The sequence below is a fragment of the Notamacropus eugenii genome, chromosome 3 (genome assembly GCF_028372415.1).
Source record: "Notamacropus eugenii isolate mMacEug1 chromosome 3, mMacEug1.pri_v2, whole genome shotgun sequence".
In the NCBI taxonomy this organism is placed as follows: domain Eukaryota; kingdom Metazoa; phylum Chordata; class Mammalia; order Diprotodontia; family Macropodidae; genus Notamacropus; species Notamacropus eugenii.
The window spans coordinates 96673532-96690958 of record NC_092874.1 but is presented as its reverse complement, the minus strand read 5'-3'; the positions used below and the strand labels follow the sequence as shown (position 1 = coordinate 96690958).

General features: G+C 39.8%; 1 protein-coding gene across 2 annotated transcripts; it reads right to left on the bottom strand.

The window, feature by feature from the left end:
• Window positions 1–1795: 1795 nt before the first annotated feature.
• Window positions 1796–17191, bottom strand: LOC140533035 (GTPase IMAP family member 4-like). 2 transcript variants are annotated; one of them, XM_072652320.1, is made up of 4 exons: window positions 17013–17191; window positions 16677–16904; window positions 8631–8755; window positions 1796–2905 (listed from the first exon to the last, which is right to left on the bottom strand). In XM_072652320.1, the coding sequence occupies exons 2-4, from the start codon at window positions 16796–16798 to the stop codon at window positions 1926–1928; spliced, it is 1227 nt and encodes a 408-aa protein (XP_072508421.1). In that variant the 5' UTR covers window positions 16799–16904; window positions 17013–17191; the 3' UTR covers window positions 1796–1925. The 2 variants fall into 2 exon arrangements, with proteins under 2 accessions (XP_072508421.1, XP_072508422.1); XM_072652321.1 differs by having other exon boundaries at window positions 16677–16772; window positions 17013–17186.
• Window positions 17192–17427: the final 236 nt, after the last annotated feature.

The window sequence follows — 17427 nt, the reverse complement described above, 5'->3', positions numbered from 1 at the left end:
AGACCTGGAACTCATTCTGGGTACTGCTTTGATTAGTAAGAAACCATGCAAAAATTAGTTTTTAAAATAGGTCTTATAATAGAGCTTTGCCTTTCTAAGATCATTTCCCTCTCCATTTAAAGATTCTATATTCCTTTGAGTCATCACAACTTTCTAATTTCTTAAATCTGTAAGATATACAATTACATCTTCTGACTTCCATTTTGTTCCTAAAGTGAATTCAAAGGTTTTCTTTCCCATCAGACCTTCTACTTACCAGTTGTTTGTTTCATAGGCAGATTTCTGAATACTGAATTTGAATTTCATGTTTTGGGTGAAGACAATGCAACATCAATCTGTGATCATCATCAGACTGATGTAAAGTAAATTCACATGTTGAATCAAAAAAAAAGAAAGAAAGAAAAATAGAACTACTCTTTTGCTTGGAGGGAATGCATCTGGGATTTCAAATGCAAATCTGCTCTTGTGCACCACTCAAAAAAATCAGAGCATGGGATGGAATCAGGAAGGCAACACCATTTGTATGTTATTTTCCTAACCTGAAAGCATGGATAACTCTTCTGATCTTTGAACAAGCTTGGTTCATGCACTCTTCATTCCCAAAGTTGAGAAGTTTTGTAATGTCAATGGCATTCCTTTGAAAGTTCTATTTCTTTTGGATAAAGCCTCAAGTCACCCCACCCATCTGGATGAGTTTAATAAAAATGTAAAGGTGGTCTACCTTTCCCAAAACACTACCTTGTTATTATAACCTATAGATCAAGATGTAGTTGAGAATTCCAAGGCACATTATTTAGAAACTACATGAGCCCAGGCAAATGAAGCTTTGGATGCAGACAAGGAGTAGACATTGAGAGATATCTTAAAGTCTTGCAATATTGGCCATATAATCTGGAATATTGCTGAGGCATGGTTTATTGTTTATCCTTCATTCTCAAAGAAGGCCATGACATGGGGCAAGTGATGCCATGATAAGCAAGAGAAATAGACTGAAAGAAGCAAGGGCTGTGCAAAGTCCCTAGCCTCACTTTCTCTTCTAGAACCATTTGGGTCCAGTATCAAGGCATACATCAAGATGTCTCGAGATGGCCCTGGATGCATTGGGAGCCCTAGGTCTTTCTAAGCCAAGGTCTCTAACAGGTCTCAGTTTGACTGAGGCAAAGCCCATTCAGTGAATAAGGTTAGGGAGGAAATGAGACAAAATATACACTCTTTTACTTGGTCAAAATAAAATCCATGTGGGAGGGGAAGACCCTCTGGGAATAGTCTGCAAGTTGATTCTCTCACAGCAGGGTACAGAGGCCAGTGAGGGTGATGAGAACGGTACTTTGTTTGGTTTACTTAGCAGTTCCAAGAAAGAGGGATTGTGAGCATGTGAAGAGGTGGAATGGATGGTTTTAGTCTGCAGCACATTGGTTCTCTGGAATAGGCATCATGAGAGTGGAGAAGAAAGGAAGTAGTGAAGGTTTGGGGAGAGGCCATGTGTGTTTAACTGGTTCTTAAAGGATGAGAATGATGGGAGTGACAGCGAAAAAAAGGGGAAATGCTTCCTGGAGGGATAATGCACAAAGTGGAGCTATTTATTAGTTCCTAATAGTACACAATGAGTTTTGAATTCTTGCCTTCTTCTGGCTATTTCTAGCTATCTGTTCATATAGACTTCACATAAAAAATTAGGAAATTCTATGTGTTACTACGTAAAATATCAAGCTGCATTCTTCTGAAAGGCATTACTATTTAGCCAGTAGTGTGATAGACCAGAAGGAACATTCGACATATTGTCAGGAGACTTGGGTTCAGCTTATATCTGAATTCTTTATTGAATATGTGACCTCTCTTAAACTCTCTTTGTTTAACCAGCTCCCATGGTGGAGACTAGGTAGGAAATGATTCTGGTTATTGAAAGAACTTCTTGAATGAAGATGTCATAGTCGGCAAAAGAGCAATGCCACAACTAACATTACAAATAACCAAAGTAAATTCCTATGATTTTCAGCCTCCCTTCGGGCACCATAATGATTTTTCTCATACTCATCCCATGAGTGTTTGTATTCTTCCCTCTCATTACCCCCATAGGAGTTCTTTTTCTTCTCATAGTATTTCCATTTCTTATCATTCTGTTCTTTTTCCTCTTTCCACTTTTCCTTTTCCTTCTCCAATTCTTCATACATCTTCTCATATTTCTGTCTGACTTCTTCTCTCTTCTTCTCAAACTGCTTTTTGTAGTTTTGTTGAAGAGCCTCTGTCTCCTTCTGGAGTAGATCTTCCACAGATTTGTATGTATCATTGGTGTAGTGGGTGCCACCATTAGCTTGCACCATTGACTCAACCATGGCCATCAGCTCTGAAACCTGGGCATCTCTCTGGGCTCCATTCGCATTATTATTAAATGCACAGTATCTGTGCTCACACTTCTCCAACAACTCCTTGAAATAGGGGTGCTCAATGGTTCTTACATAATCCCCTACACTTTGATCTCCCAGATCTTCTTTCCGAGTGAAGACAATGATTAGAAACTTCACTGATCCATCTCCTAGAACACGATAAAGCCGTTCCACAGCTGCCTTCTCCTCCTGGGTGAAACGACCCACTTGCAAGACCAGGAGTATAGCATGTGGTCCTGGAGAGGATAGTGTCATGAAGCGAGCTATTTCTTTCAGATTTTCTTTCTCTTCAACATCAGTGTCAAAAATGCCTGGAGTATCAACAACAGCAATGTCCCTCCCATTCCATGTGATCCTGGCTTTCCTGCAGACCTTGGTGACTGACCCTCCTGAACACCTGGACTCAAACTCTCTCCTGCCCAGGAGAGTGTTTCCTGTTGCACTTTTCCCAGTCCCTGTTTTCCCCACAAGGACAATTCTGAGTTTTGGCTCCCTTGAACCTCCTCCACTGCTGCCTGGGTCTGTAGAAAAGAAATAAGAAAGAAGCATGAATGATTGTTTTTGCAGATGATTGTAATAAAGCCCTGTTCAGAAATCTCAGCAGGAAGAGGTCACCCTTAGGTTCTTGAAAGCTATGCTAGTAGAGCACTAGCTGAGAAGGGTCCTAGCAATCTGGACAAACTTTGAGCATAACTATGTATTGTCCTAGTGAAATTCATAGATCCTTGTCAGCAGAAGGGAGACCACACCTCCCAGGTGACAGTTCTTTTAAGGTTATTAGGAGGTGGCATCTCCTAAGTTTATAAAACTACAAATACAACCTTTCCTCTGGGGCATATAATGAATGAATTATTATTGCTTGTTGGAAAACACATGCATGTATGTATACAATTATGGCCACATTATGCCCAGCTATATTAAGTGTCAAGGCCTTTACCCATCTTAGGATCTTTGTGTGATGTGGAAGTTTATTCCTTCCTTCCCTAAGGAATTTGAAGGACTATTTCAAGGTGAGAATCCCAAAGGAGAAAACCTATCATTCCCTCTGAACTCTGAGTGCAGATAAAAGAATATATTTTTTCACTTAATCTTGTTTTTTCTTTTTTGTTTTCTTGCATGAATGTATGATTTTCATGACTTCAGATGCATAATGGGAGTCATGTTACTCCTCTTTTCAATGGTTGGGTAAGGGATGGATGAAGGGTGAGTATTTGGAACTCAAAATAAAAAAAGAATTCAAAAGGTACAAATGTCATTAGGATTCACTTAACAAAGTAAATAAAAATTGAATTGAAAGTTTATTTCTCATCCCCTTGGTAGTCTGAATTAGTAATAAATATGTAGAATGCTAGAAAAAAACTTCAAACAAATATGAGCCCCGGTGAAAATTTATTATTCCTCACTTATAGGAACAACCCAAGGCCATTCTCCATTCACTTGACAGATAATTCCCAAGTTTCCCCTAGGGATTGTCTATTACCTTTTACTAACACCTCTAAACCTGTCAAGAAGGTCTTTCTGTCTTGTCCATTTACCTTCTGTTCCATGGGGGTGATCCCACAGTGCACAGTGCAGCGCATCCAGCTGGTGGGCCCTGGGGAGGCCTGAGGCAGCAGCAGGCAGATGGTGGAGTTGAAGCCCAGGGTGAGAGACCAGTGGAGCTGACTGAGTGACAGCTGCTGAGCCCCAGATATCAGCCACAGCAGTACCTGAGACTTTTGGCTCACAGATTAAACGTCTGTAAGAAGCCTACTTGAACTTTCAGGAGCCAGGATCGAGGAGTGATCAGTAAATGCCATCTCTTCTACCAAGAGGGGTGGAAACTCACACTAGGATCCAGACATTCCTCATGGCTCCAGGGAAATGGGAAGGCAATAGGGCAGCTAGGATCACCAACCCTCGAGCTTGCCTTTACCTCAGGTAAGGTGAGGAGATCTCCTGTGAGGAGACAACCTCTCCCCCATGCTTAACATGCCAGCCCCAGGGTTGAATGGGAAAACACAAAAGAAAAAAGTGAGAAGACATCTGCCCTTAGTTTTTTCACATTAGTCAGCTTAACACCAAGTTCTGCAGCTTCTAACTGAAACAACCAGAAGCCACAGCACAAAATCACCACCACGGGCAAGAAAAAGCAAAACAAGCGTGAAAAAACCATAGAATCAGTCTATGGGGAGAAAGACCAAAACATGAATACCAAAGAGGTCAGTAGTGAGACTGTACTTCCATCTGAAACTTCAGAAACCACTATGAACTGCTTGCATGCACAAAAAGCTCACCTGGAACAGCTGAAGAAGGAAATAGAAGAAAAACTGGCCAATGATTTTAGAAGTATGAAAAAAGAAATCACTGATGAGAATACCTCTTTGAAAAAGAAAATTGAACAAATGGAAAAGGAAACCAAAAACCTAACTGGTCAAATTAGACAAATGGCAAAGGAAGTTCAACAACAAACTGGAGAAAATAATTCCATAAGAGGAATAATTGGTCAGATGGAAAAGGAGATGCAAAAATTAATTGAAGAAAACAATTTGATAAAAGTTAGAATTGGGCAAGTAGAAACTAATGATTCTAAGAGACAGCAAGGATCAGTCAAACAAAACCTAAGAATGAAAAGATAGAAGAAATGTAAAATAACTGACTGAAAAAACAACTTATCTGGAAAATAGATCCAGGAGAGAAAATTTAAGAATTTTTGACCTGCCAGAAAGTCATGATGAAAAATTCTTCAGCTAGATACATTTCCAGTGAAATCAGGGGTGAAACAAGGATGTCTATTATCACCACTATTATTCAATATAGTACTAGAAATGTTAGCAGTAGCAATTAGACAAGATAAAGAAATTGAAGTAATAAGAATGGGCAATGAAGAAACTAAGTTACCACTCTTTGCAGATGATAGGATGATATACTTAGAGAATCCCAGAGAATCAAGTAAAAAACTAATTGAAATAATAAACAACTTTGGGAAAGTTGCAGGTAACAAAATAAACACCCACAAATTTTCTGCATTGCTATATATTAGTAACAAAGTCCAACAGCAAGAGATAGAAAGAGCAATTAGACACTATAAAATATGAGGGAGTTTACCTGCCAAAACAAACCCAGGGACTATATGAACACAATTACAAGACACTTTTCACACAAATAAAGTCAGATCTAAATAAGTGGAGAAACATCAGTTACTTGTGGGTACGCCAAATCAATATAATAAACATGACAATTCTCCCTTAATTAATTTACTGATTTAGTGCCATACCAATTAAACTCTCAGATAATTATTTTCCAGAGCTGGATAAAATAATACCAAAATTCATCTGGAAGAACAAAACATCTAGAATATCAAAGGGACTAATAAAAAGAAATGCTAAGGAAGGTGGCCTAGCACTGCCAGATATCAAATTGTATTATATAGCAGGAATTATCAAAACGACTTGGTACTGGCTAAGCAACAGAAGGGTAGACAAGTGGAATATACTAGGTACGCAAGGCACAGTATGCAATGAATATAGCAATCTCCTGTGTGATAAATCCAAGGACCCCAGCTTCTGAGATAAGAACTCACTGTTCAACAAAAATTGCTGGGAAAACTGGATAACAGTGTGGTGGAAACTAGGCACAGACCAATGCCTGACACTGTGTACAAGAATAAAGTCCAAATGGATAGAAGATCTAGGTATAAGATGGATACCACGGACAAATTGGAGGAGTAAGAAATAGTGTATTTCTCACATTTATGGAGAAGGGAAGAATTTTTGACTAAAGAAGACATAGAAAGCATTATGAAGTGCAAGATGGATAATTCTGATTACATTAAACTGAAAAGTTTTTGCACAGCCAAACCCAATGCAACCAAAATTCAGAGGAAAGTGGTATATTGGGAAAATATTTTTACAGATAATCTTGGAATTAAAGGCTTCATTTCTAGAATGTATAGAGAACTGAGTCAAATGTACAACAATACAACAACAATTCACCAGTTGATAAATGGTGAAAGTATATGAAGAGGCAATTTTCAGAAGGACAAATTTAAGATATCTATAATCTCATGAAAAATTGCTCTAAATCACTTTTGTTTAGAGAGATGGAAATCAAAACAACTCTGAGGTACCTTATCCCACCTACCAGATTGATAAACATGACAGAATAGAAAGACGATAAATGTTGGAGAAGATGTGGGAGAGTTGGAACATTAATTCATTGTTGGTGGAGCTGTGAGCTGATCCAACCATTCTGGAGAGCAATTTGAAACTATGCCCAAAGGGCTACGAAAATGTGCAGAACCTTTGACCCAGCAATATTGCTTCTAGGGTTGTATCCCCAGGAGATCATAAAAATGGGATAGGGTCCCACATGTACAAAAATATTTATGGCAGCACTGTTTGTAGTGGCCCCAAACTGGAAATCAAAGGGATGCCCATCAACTGGGGAATGGTTGAATAAATTATGGTAACTGAATGTAATGGAATAGTATTGCACAATAAGAAATGAAGAACAGGAAGACTTCAAAGAAGCCTAGAAAGACTTATATGATCTGATGCTGAGTGAAGGGAGCAGAATCAGGAGAACTTTGTGCACAGCAACGACCCCAGTGGGGGAGAGTTTTTTCTGGTAGATTTGGAACTTTGTAGCAATGCAAGGACTAGAAAAAAAATTCCCAATGTTCTTCTAAGGCAAAATGCCTTCCACATCCAGAAAAAGATCTATGAAATTCAATCGCAGAATGTAGCAGATTATTTTTGTGTGTGTGTGCATCATGTTTTGGTTTGTTATATTATTTCTCCCATTCATTTTAGTTCTTCTACACAGCATGACCATAGTGAAAATGTGTTTAATAGGAAGGTATGTGTAGATCCTATATAGAATTGTATGCCATTTTGGGGACGGAGGGGGGAAGTGGGGTAGGTACGGGAAAGAAAATCTAAGTTCTAAGTATGATTTTAGAACACCAAAAATAAATAAAATTAATAGATAATTTAAAAAAATGAATGTTTTTACATGTGAATGAAAAAATAAAATTAAAAGTAATAAAGGAATATTTTCAAAATACTTTGCAATATTATCTCATTTGATCCTCAGAACAATCCTTAGAGATAGGTGCTTTTATTGTCATTCTCATTTTTTGAGTGAGGAAAGAAACTATGGCACACAGAATTAGGTGACTTGCCCAGTGTGTTAGAGCTAGGATGTGTTGAAGCCTGGATTTGGACTCAAGTCTTCCTGATTCCAAGTCCAGTCTATTCAAGTCCATGCATTGTACCACCTACCTGCATACTACTGAATGGGTTCTGGGTGTGACTTAGGAAGGCAAGAACTGGGGTAGAATAAAGTGGCTCTTCAAAATACTTCTGGTTCAATAGTTTCTGACTCTTCCTGTCTAGATGCACCATAACTGTGCATGGGGTTTTCTTGGCAAACATACTGAAATGATTGCCTTTTTCTTCTCCAATGCGGCCAGTGGATCTTTTTGTGAGGCAATCAGAGGTTAAATGACTTGTCCTACCCAAGTCTGAATTTGAATTTCTATCTTCCTGACTACAGGTCTAGTGCTTTATGCACTGAAGCACCAGCTGCCTCTCTTCTAGAGGCTGGTAAAGAACAAAAGCCAATGTATATTCAAATAACCTGTAACCCTCTGCCTTCTCAAGGGAAAGTGATGGAACTGCCTACCCTTCCACCTTCCCCCCAATCCCTCATTCTGAACCATCAATGCTTTCTCCTTCAAGGCTGCCTTTCCACTGAATTTTAACTATAATGGTTAACATGCACAAGCACCATAGATGTATTTGCTTGTGTGTGTGTGAGTGATTGTGTGTGACAATCTGCCTTATCTACCTCTCAACACTGTTTCTGGTGCAGTTAAGGCCCTGACCCCTCTCTGGCTAAAGGTATTTGTTTTTCTTTTTTAAGAAAGCTCAGTCATATTTTTTAAAGTCCTTTTTTTAAGTACTTTTTTTTTTTGATCTCCATCCTTCCAGGATGAATGAGCCTCTCCCTTCCCTGACCTCTTCAGACAGCTCTCATCACTCCTGACTGAGATTTGCCATCATGTATCATCTCCCATCAGAACAAAGTGATCCAGGTGGGTTCCAACTTGGAGAAAAAGGCTGATGTGACATTAATCACTGAGACTTTCTCAGAATATGACTTTCTTACAGTAGATCATTTTCTCCTCTAGAAAGTACTCTTTTGTAACACTGCCCTCTCTTGACATCTGGAACAAGGCCTTGCATTCAAAAGAGTAATTACCAGGGGTGGAGGTATCTGAGCAACAGTCATACAGTGTTTCCAGATGTAAGCGTCGACCAAGAGCTGGGATCTCCATTGTGGTTTTCAAGGTCAGGCTGCTTGGAAGTTCTTTCCCTGCCATTTTCCTAAGGAAAGAAAATTGAAGTCTAGGGTAGTTATCACTTTCCAGGAGGCCCCAACCATAAATGACCCATTGTTCTGTGACTAAGCTCCCCCCATCTCTGTTAGCCAAGATTCCTGCAGTAGATAGTGACTCTCCTGAGATGGAAAGACATCACACTTGTATGGAGGCCACAAAGGAGTCAGAAACCATGGAATGTGTTGCTCAGCATAGATAGAATCTTGTTAAAGAAGTAGGAGAGGGCAGAGGCAGAGCTAGAGAGTAATCAGAGGGACTAGTTTGTTTGAGGGGAATAAGTACTTATGTGCCACTAGAAGGTTTGCAAAGCACTTTACAAATATTATCTCATTTGCTCCTCACAACAACCCTGGGAGGTAGGTGCTGCTATTATCTCTAAGTAACAGTGGAGGAAACTAGGCAAATCAAGTCCAAATGACTTGCCTGGGGTCACACAGCTAGGTAGTGTCTGTGGTTCAATTTGAGTCAGGTCTTCCTGACTCCAGGTTCAGCATTGTACCACCCAGCTCCTTCTAGTGTGAGGGGAGATACAAAGGGTGAGTTGGGTTCCCTTTAAGAGGGGAAGGAGGCTATCTTTGGTAGAATCAACCTTAAACCCTGGCCTTGGTTTAATGCCTGAGGCATCAGGACAATCTATGGGGAAATGGCAGAGAGATAATCCTAGTATTATCTGTTATTTCTGTCCTGCTAATGTTTTTTGAAAAGCTGATCATCACCTACCCAATGAAACTGAGTGTGGTACTTCAGGAGGAAAAATGATATTCAAAGACATAGAGGAATTGCAAGCATTCTTGATGAAAAGAGCAGAGCTGAATGGAAAATTTGACTTTCAAATACAAGAATGAAGAGAAAAATGAAAAGCTGAAAAAAGGTGAAATCATAAGGGACTTATTAAAGTTGAACTGCTTATATTCCGACATGGAAAGATATTTGAAGCTCATGAGACCTTTATTAGTATTTGGATAGATGGAGGGATTATATATAAATATGTATGTATATGCACACACATATAATACACATATACATATATAGACATGTTTGTGTAAGTATATTTGTGAATATATATACACATATATATGCACACACCCACCTACACACATATATACATATATATATTTTTGCATGTATATGTATATTATATATCTATACACAGGGCATAGAGTGAGTTGAATATGACATGATGATATTTAAAAAATAAAATTAAGAGTTGTGAGAGGCATATATTGGGAGACATCAAAATGGAGAGATAGAATAAGGTAAATTATCTCATAAAAGAGGCAAGCAAGAGCTTTTACAATGAAGTGGAGGAGCTGGAAGGTGACAGGGAATGAATGAACCTTACTATCCTTGGATTTGGCTTAAGGAGGGAATAACATTCACACTCAGTTGGGTATCTTACCCTCTAGGAAAAGAGGGGGAATGGGATAAAAGTGGGGAATGATAGAAGAGTGAGCAGATTGGGGGAGGGGATAGTCAAAAGGAAACATTTTTGCAAAGGGACAGGTTCAAAGGAGAGGATAGAATGAATGGGGGGTGGGAGGGGATGGAAGGAAATAAATTTAGTCTTTCACTACATGACTGTTATGGAAATGTTTTGCATAACTACATATGTATAACCTATATCAAATAACATGCCTTCTCAATGAGGGTGGGTGAGGAGGGAAGAAGAGAGAGAATTTGAAATTCTAAGTTTGAAAAATCGATATTCAAAAGTGTTTTTACATGCAACTGGGAAATAAGATATACAGGCAATTGGGCATAGAAATCTATCTTCCCCTATAAGAAAGAAAGGGGGAAGTGGGTAGCAGGGAGTGTGGTGGGGTATTAGAAGGGAGGTCAGACTGGAGGAAGGGGTATTCAAAATGCATGCCATCTTGGAGTGGAGAGGAAGGGAAAGACGGGGAGAAAATTTGGAATTCAAAATCTTATAGAAACGAATTTTGAAAATCAAATATAAATGAATTGATTTTAGAGATTAAAAAAAAGAAAATTCAGAACCAAGAAACAAATTGAGAACTATCCAATCCTCTCATTTATTGCTATGGATGAGGAAAGCAAGGCTCAGTTAGGTGAAATGACTTATTTAAGGTCACACAGGTAGTTACTGTGCAGAGTCTAGAAAACTGAGTGCTCTGGGTACTCTACCTCTCTTTAAAATATTCCTTGAAAATATGCATAATGAAAAATTTGACTATATCTATCTGTGTGTCTCATTCTATATATTCAGTCCATCATCTGTCAGGAGCTTGGCAGCCTTCTTCATAGCAATGTTTTGGAATCATGATTAGTCATTGCATTATTTGATGGTTTTGTCTTATAAAGTTCTTTATTTTGTAGAGATTATGGTATATTAATGGGATGGGGTATGTGTCATAAGAAGCAGCAAAGGGGTTGGTTTCAGAGCATTTCAGGACAGCTCGTATGAGCTGATGTAGAATGAAACAGATGCAGTAGAAAAAATTAGACTACATCAAACATTTTAAATAGGATATAAATATTTTGACTGGGTGCTGAAATAAGTTAACATTTGCTTTAATTAAATACCTTACATCTTGATCTACTAAAACAATAATTTATAAAATGAATCTCTGTATGTGATTGTTTCTAATAGTGGCATTTATATTCATGGCCTCTTTGAAATGAAGAGATTACTAATATGATTATTTTGTTAATGAAAATGCATGAAAGGGCCATATGTAGCCTATTGCACTTAAAAGTCAATGTCAATTTATCACCTCTTAGGAACCACCCTGTTCGGGACACATTTTATTTTTCCACTTCCTTACCATGTCTAACACTGTTCAATAAAATTCATTTTATATTTCCTCAAACTATTTAGTTTCACCAAGCAGAAGAACATTCAGTAAAAAGGGAATAAATTTAGAAGGGTCCAATTAAGTACAATTTGGAACAGGGTTTTATAGTAAATTATAAAGATAGGCATTACTGAGGATTTTCATGGAGGAAATGAGACATACATTTTGCAGATGCACTTGGTATAGTGGACAAAAGGGTTGAATTTGAGCAGGAAGAGCTCAGTTTGGACGTGGCTCTGACTTTTCAGAACTATGTGGAAGCATCCACATCTATGTTTTCTGAGTTACATTTTACTTATAAGATGGGGATAATAGTTCCTTATATTATTCATGTCTAATTTTCATCACTGAGAGTTTGTTTTATTTTTTAAGATCAAACAGTAAATGAAAGAGCTTGAATTTTCTTCCAAGTGGTCAAAATCCAAATCTAATGCTTTTGTAATTTTAAGAAAAACAGTTTCTTAAAGGGAAATTATAGGGTTTAAATGAGATAATGAATATAAAACCTGCTGCAAACTTTTTGAAACCTGCGAGTTTGTAATAGCAATGTGGTTATAGGCTTGGTACATGTTCAATTCAACATGCATTCTGTTTGATTCTCATGTTTTACAGGGAATGTAACCCTATTGCTTGATGTTAACGACAAGATTTTGGATGATCTAAACTAGAAGTGTACATACAGCCTCTCAGGTACTGTTTTTCGTGCTGTTTTCAAGAAGAAGCAATTCCTGTTTTCAAACTGTACCACATCTTGGGATGTTTGTTTTCATTACAAAGCTACTATGTGTAGTATTTCCCACGTCATCAATTAACTTTTTTGGATCTTCATTGGTTATTACATGGGTCTTATATTTCAATGTATTGTGAAAAAAATTGATTCTATATATCAACCTCCTTTATAATATCACAGTTTGATCAAATACCTGCTCAGCCTTCGTCTTTCCAGAATAAAATTTATGATATTCCCACGAAAAAAAAAAAAAGCTGATTGTCAGCTTAAGTACAATTAAAATAGCTCCCTAAACACTAAGTTCTTCTGAGCCACCCAAATCCTTGCATCCAGATTCTGGAGCCATGAAATTCTGAGCAGAGTTGCTCTAGGCTGAGAGCCAGGATTCCTTGTTCCAACTGAGGGTCCATCTACACAAGCTATGGTGGTTTATGGAGGGGAATGGAATGGACTGGAGTGATGTGTAGTCCAGTGACTGCTAGGCATCTGAACTGGATCAGCTGCTTTTGAAAGATCTGCCTTTGATGTGATTGTCAACATGCCTCTGATTAGCAATCTGAGGACCTTTACTTTCTTCCCCTAACTCAAAGTCAGAGATTTTCCCTAGCACCAAGAGATTCTTCTTCAGGATGCTCCCTTGTCATGTCAATGATGAGCCCCCTGGGGCAGCCAGCATTCAAGCCCTGACATCAGGGTCTTCTTCCTTATGGGTCCTGCTGGGCCATTGCTGCTGAGTCTGTCACTCCTTTGATTGCAGAGGAGGTTGGAGACTGGGCCCACTCTTATCATATTCTCTGGGCTCTCCCTCTCCTCTCCCACTCTTGGGCAGCTGGCACTAGTGAATACTGGAATGACCTTTAAAGCATCACTTCCATCCCCATGACAATCTGCATTGTGTGTCCCAGCTTTGAGAAGCTGTATGTTTGATATATTGTCCTAAGTAGAGGATGGGCTCCTTAAGTAGGTCCTTAGAGCTGGCCTTAATGAACTCTCTCTTCCCTAGAAAGATGGATGATTTTTACAATGGAGCCTAGTTAACCTCCTGCAGCCCTTCCTTATCCTATATGCTGTAGGCAGTCTCCTGCGTCTTGAGGTTTCTGCTTCCTCACAAGGGTCTATACAACCCAAGATAGCAGTTTAGGACCCTCTAAAATGGGAGGATTCCTTTCCCCAAGGACCGTTCAGCTAGATCCTTCTTATAAAGAGTTTGAGAGACCAAGATGGACACATATTAGCAAATGTTTTGCTTTTTAATGCTATGGGAAAGGGGAAACTCTTTCTTTTCAATTATGGGCAAAGTCAATTCACCTGAAATAAAGAGGCTCCCTTAGCTAAAATGGTGGCAATACTGCATCCCTGGATGCAGGTAAAAGGGAGCTTTCATCAAGGCTCCAGAGAATAAGGTGGCAGCTCCTCAGGAAACCCTTCAATACAGGGGTGAAAATGTGGTATCTTTGCCCACTTGGGGCTTGGAATGAGACAGGAATTTGGGATGGTTGGCTAGTAATCCCTGAGCGAGTGGTGTTACAAGGTAAGTGTAGAACATGTCTAAATAGGCAACTCCTACTGTAATGTCCTTCCTCTCCTCTCTGTAGGTTATTCAATGGTTTCTGAGTCTTCATGACCCCATTTGGGGTTTTCTTGGCAAAATTACTGGAAGAGTTTGCCATTTCCCACAGTTATTAAGTGTCTGAGGTCAGATTTGAACTCAAGAGTATGAGTCTTCCTGCCTCCAGACCTGGCACACTCTCCAGTGCACCACCAACATTTTGTGCCTCCTTTTACAGAGCCCTCCAGAAGTTTTCCCGTGGGTTCAGCATCTGTGCGGAACAGATTTCTCACATCTGGACTCACAGAGTCTCCCCTTCCTCACCATCCCACTCTTGGCAGCCATCTTGAGTTGGTAGCTGGTTCTTGTTTGTGCTGTCAGAGATCCCACTTGTTGAAAATGTTTTTGCTCTGGGTCTATGGCTTCTCTCTATCTGTGAATTCCTAGAGAGTCTGTGTCTCTGCTTCATCAAATATCTCTGGGATTCTCTTGAGCTGACTCTCCAGCTGCTGGATACAGCGTCTGCTGCTGTATAATGGACACCTTGGCCAGGGCTGGGGAGGAGGAAGGTTGTGTTGTGAGCTATAGAGTTTAATCTTTCCTTCCTTCAGGGGTCACATTCCATGATGTGACCTCAGATAGGCCTGGCTCCTGCTGCCTTGACTGTTGGTAGTCTTAACTATTTGTAAGCATTTATGGAAGGACCAGGTATGTCTCCTGAATGACACAAGGATTTCCAAATAATTTTCTTTTTGCTCAAATTTTTCCTACATGTCCAAAAGCACTTCAAACATTGACAAGCAAAAATAGTATTTTTACTGTGAAATAAAAATGTTCATCCTCCTATCTCTATTTTATTTGTCTTGGCAATAAAAATAAATGCCTTTCCTCACCTGAGGATTCTTAATCCTTCCTTTCTTCCCTCCAATGCCAGGAAAAAAAGAAAGTGTTTACACTTGTAAAATAAATAATCCCAGAGGGCATAATGTTGTAATTGCTTCTTAATACACTGATACCTAATCGTTTGTGATTCTCTCCAGTTATTACCTATCCTGAGATGAGTGAGGAGGAGCTAAATCCTCCCTCTCTTTCATCTGTAAAACCCCACCTGCAGAGGCAGATTGGCTGAGCAGTCAGCTGGGGCTGGGTCTAAGTGTTCCTCCTCCCCCCTGACATTTTGCCACCTCCTCCATGCCATGTCCTGGCATCATTCCCTTCTCTCATCTGTACCTGCTTATCATTCAGTACTGGCCTGCCAAGTGCTGCTGCTAAGCCTGACCCTATGCTTGAGTATAATAGTAACACTTACATTTTTACCCCTTCAGTATCTGCGTTGTGGTAAAAACGTATTTGACAGCAGGTGCCCACACCAGGAACTCAGAAAGGAGATATTTTTCCCATAACTCATCATGATCCTATTAAGACTTTAGGAATTTGAGTGCACGTTTGCAATGCAACATTTTAACCTTGCTTGACTTTTTGGTTCCTATGCAAACAACCTGCATGAAATATCAGTCTAGAAATAAGCCTTGCTCATCCAAACTGTTAACTTGAAAAAAAAAAATCGGTCCAACCAGGTGATCATTAATTAAGGTGAGGCATTTTATGCATGGAACCAGGCAAATCTGTTCTCCACACATATTTCCCTCACTGTCCCTGAAATTCTGTCCTTGGGAGGTTGTCTTTTTGGGTTAAGCATTACCTCCTCCTTGAGGACAAAAGGTTTATGGGCAAGATAATACCCTGCAACACTAATACTTCTGTAGGAGTTACCTGTGGTGTTTTAGATGACTTTATTTTCTGCTAGGAGAAATAGGGCAGCTCTGGGACCCTGGGCTCTTCGTGAAGAAGGAATAATTTCCTGGCCAAAGGTCATGGAGCAAAGTATAGAAAAAAGAGGTTGGGAGTAACAAAGATAAAGTGTGCAGACATCTGTTTCTCTGGTACAGTAACTGCTGGGCAGATGACACTGTATAGTCAAACAATTCCCTCAGGCTCTACTTTGATGTCCCTAGGCATCAGGCCTATACTGGTAAATGTTTCACAACCAGCTTTCCAAGAAAAAAATGAATCTTTGAAACACTTTTAAGTCTAATCAAACTTATTAGCATTTTCTCCATGAGTTTTAAAAGTCTATGCAAAAATTAAAACAATGAACCATAGCCAGATTTTTAGGGCTTTCTAGAAAATGTAGCACTTGGCTCTAGGGATCTAGTGAGAGTTGCTTCCAGCATGCACCTCTGCCAGGCACAAAGTAAACTCTTAGTAAAAGCTTTATCTAAGCCAGTTTCTGATAAACCAGTTCATATTAAAGTGAGAATGGCATCGAACAGTTTGCTTGAGGATATTTCTCATCCTAGAAGAGGATTTACTTAGTCTTCCACTAGGAAAAACTTTTTTGCTGTGTTTATGGGTTGAAGAGAGGATGGAGAGAAATGGCCAGAGCACCCACCAGGAAGGTCCGAGGAAGGAAGGACAGCCTGAGCTGACTTTCTGCTCTCCCTTTGGGGAAGGTTAAGTAAATCTTCCTTTAGGATGAGAATGTAGCCAGAGGATACCTGGAGAAAGCAATGCTTACCCCAAAGAAATGAATGTATATTGATGAGACAGGGATCCAGAACAGGTTTAGGGAGCAGAAAAGGCAAGAGGAGAACTGTTTGGGCAACTGAGGCTTGCTTTTCAACTACAACACTTAGGACACCTCTTTTCTGAGTAAGTGTGATCCTGGCTTTCCATTTTGGGTTCATGACGTTGTCTGTGGGTCCCTGGATCCTCACTAGTAACCCCAAACTCAATCCATAATGACACTTACCTGACTGTATGGGCTTGAGTGTATGTTCCTTCCTTGAGATTTGCTGAACCAGTGCTGATTTCTTCTTCTGTCACCCACCTCCTCTCACGCACAAATCTGTCAAAGTGTGAAAGGACAGTCATTCACTTGGGAAGGGCTTGTCTTCTAGGAGCCAAACATGGGGTTCTTCCAGGAGTGGAGACTCAGCCAGTACACATATACTTCATCCCGACTTAAGAGGAACCAAAGCTAAGGTTTTAAGAAAGCAGAGAAATAAAGTAGACTGAGAGGGGCAGGTTTGCCTCCTAGACAGATGAGGGAGCCCACCCTCCCAAAGAGGTGCTGCCAGCCTCCTACCTGGTCAATCTGGGCACTGTGGCTTCATCAAAATAAACAGCTTTCTTCCTTCTCCTGGCAGCCTGAGCTTTGGTGTGGAGTGTGCCTGGAGCTTGAGTGTGTGTGAGCAGCAGAAGGCAGATTATAAAGCAAATGAAGTGCTGGAAAATGAAAGTAATCTGACCCAGGGACTGCCCATTTCTTGTAATGGGGACAGTTGGAGGAAATGTTTAAGGTCCCCTGAGTGGTCACCTGGCAAGTTTCCTAAGCTGAGGAACCTGGAAAATGTGAACTTAATTGGACTCCAAGTCACTCCTCTGGACTAAGAAGAAACCAATTCTTAATTACTAGAGCTGTGGAGTAACTAGACCTTTGCTCATTCTATCTCCCTTGAACTTACCCGGGTTTGGACCGTTTTCCTACCTGCTTCCCTGAC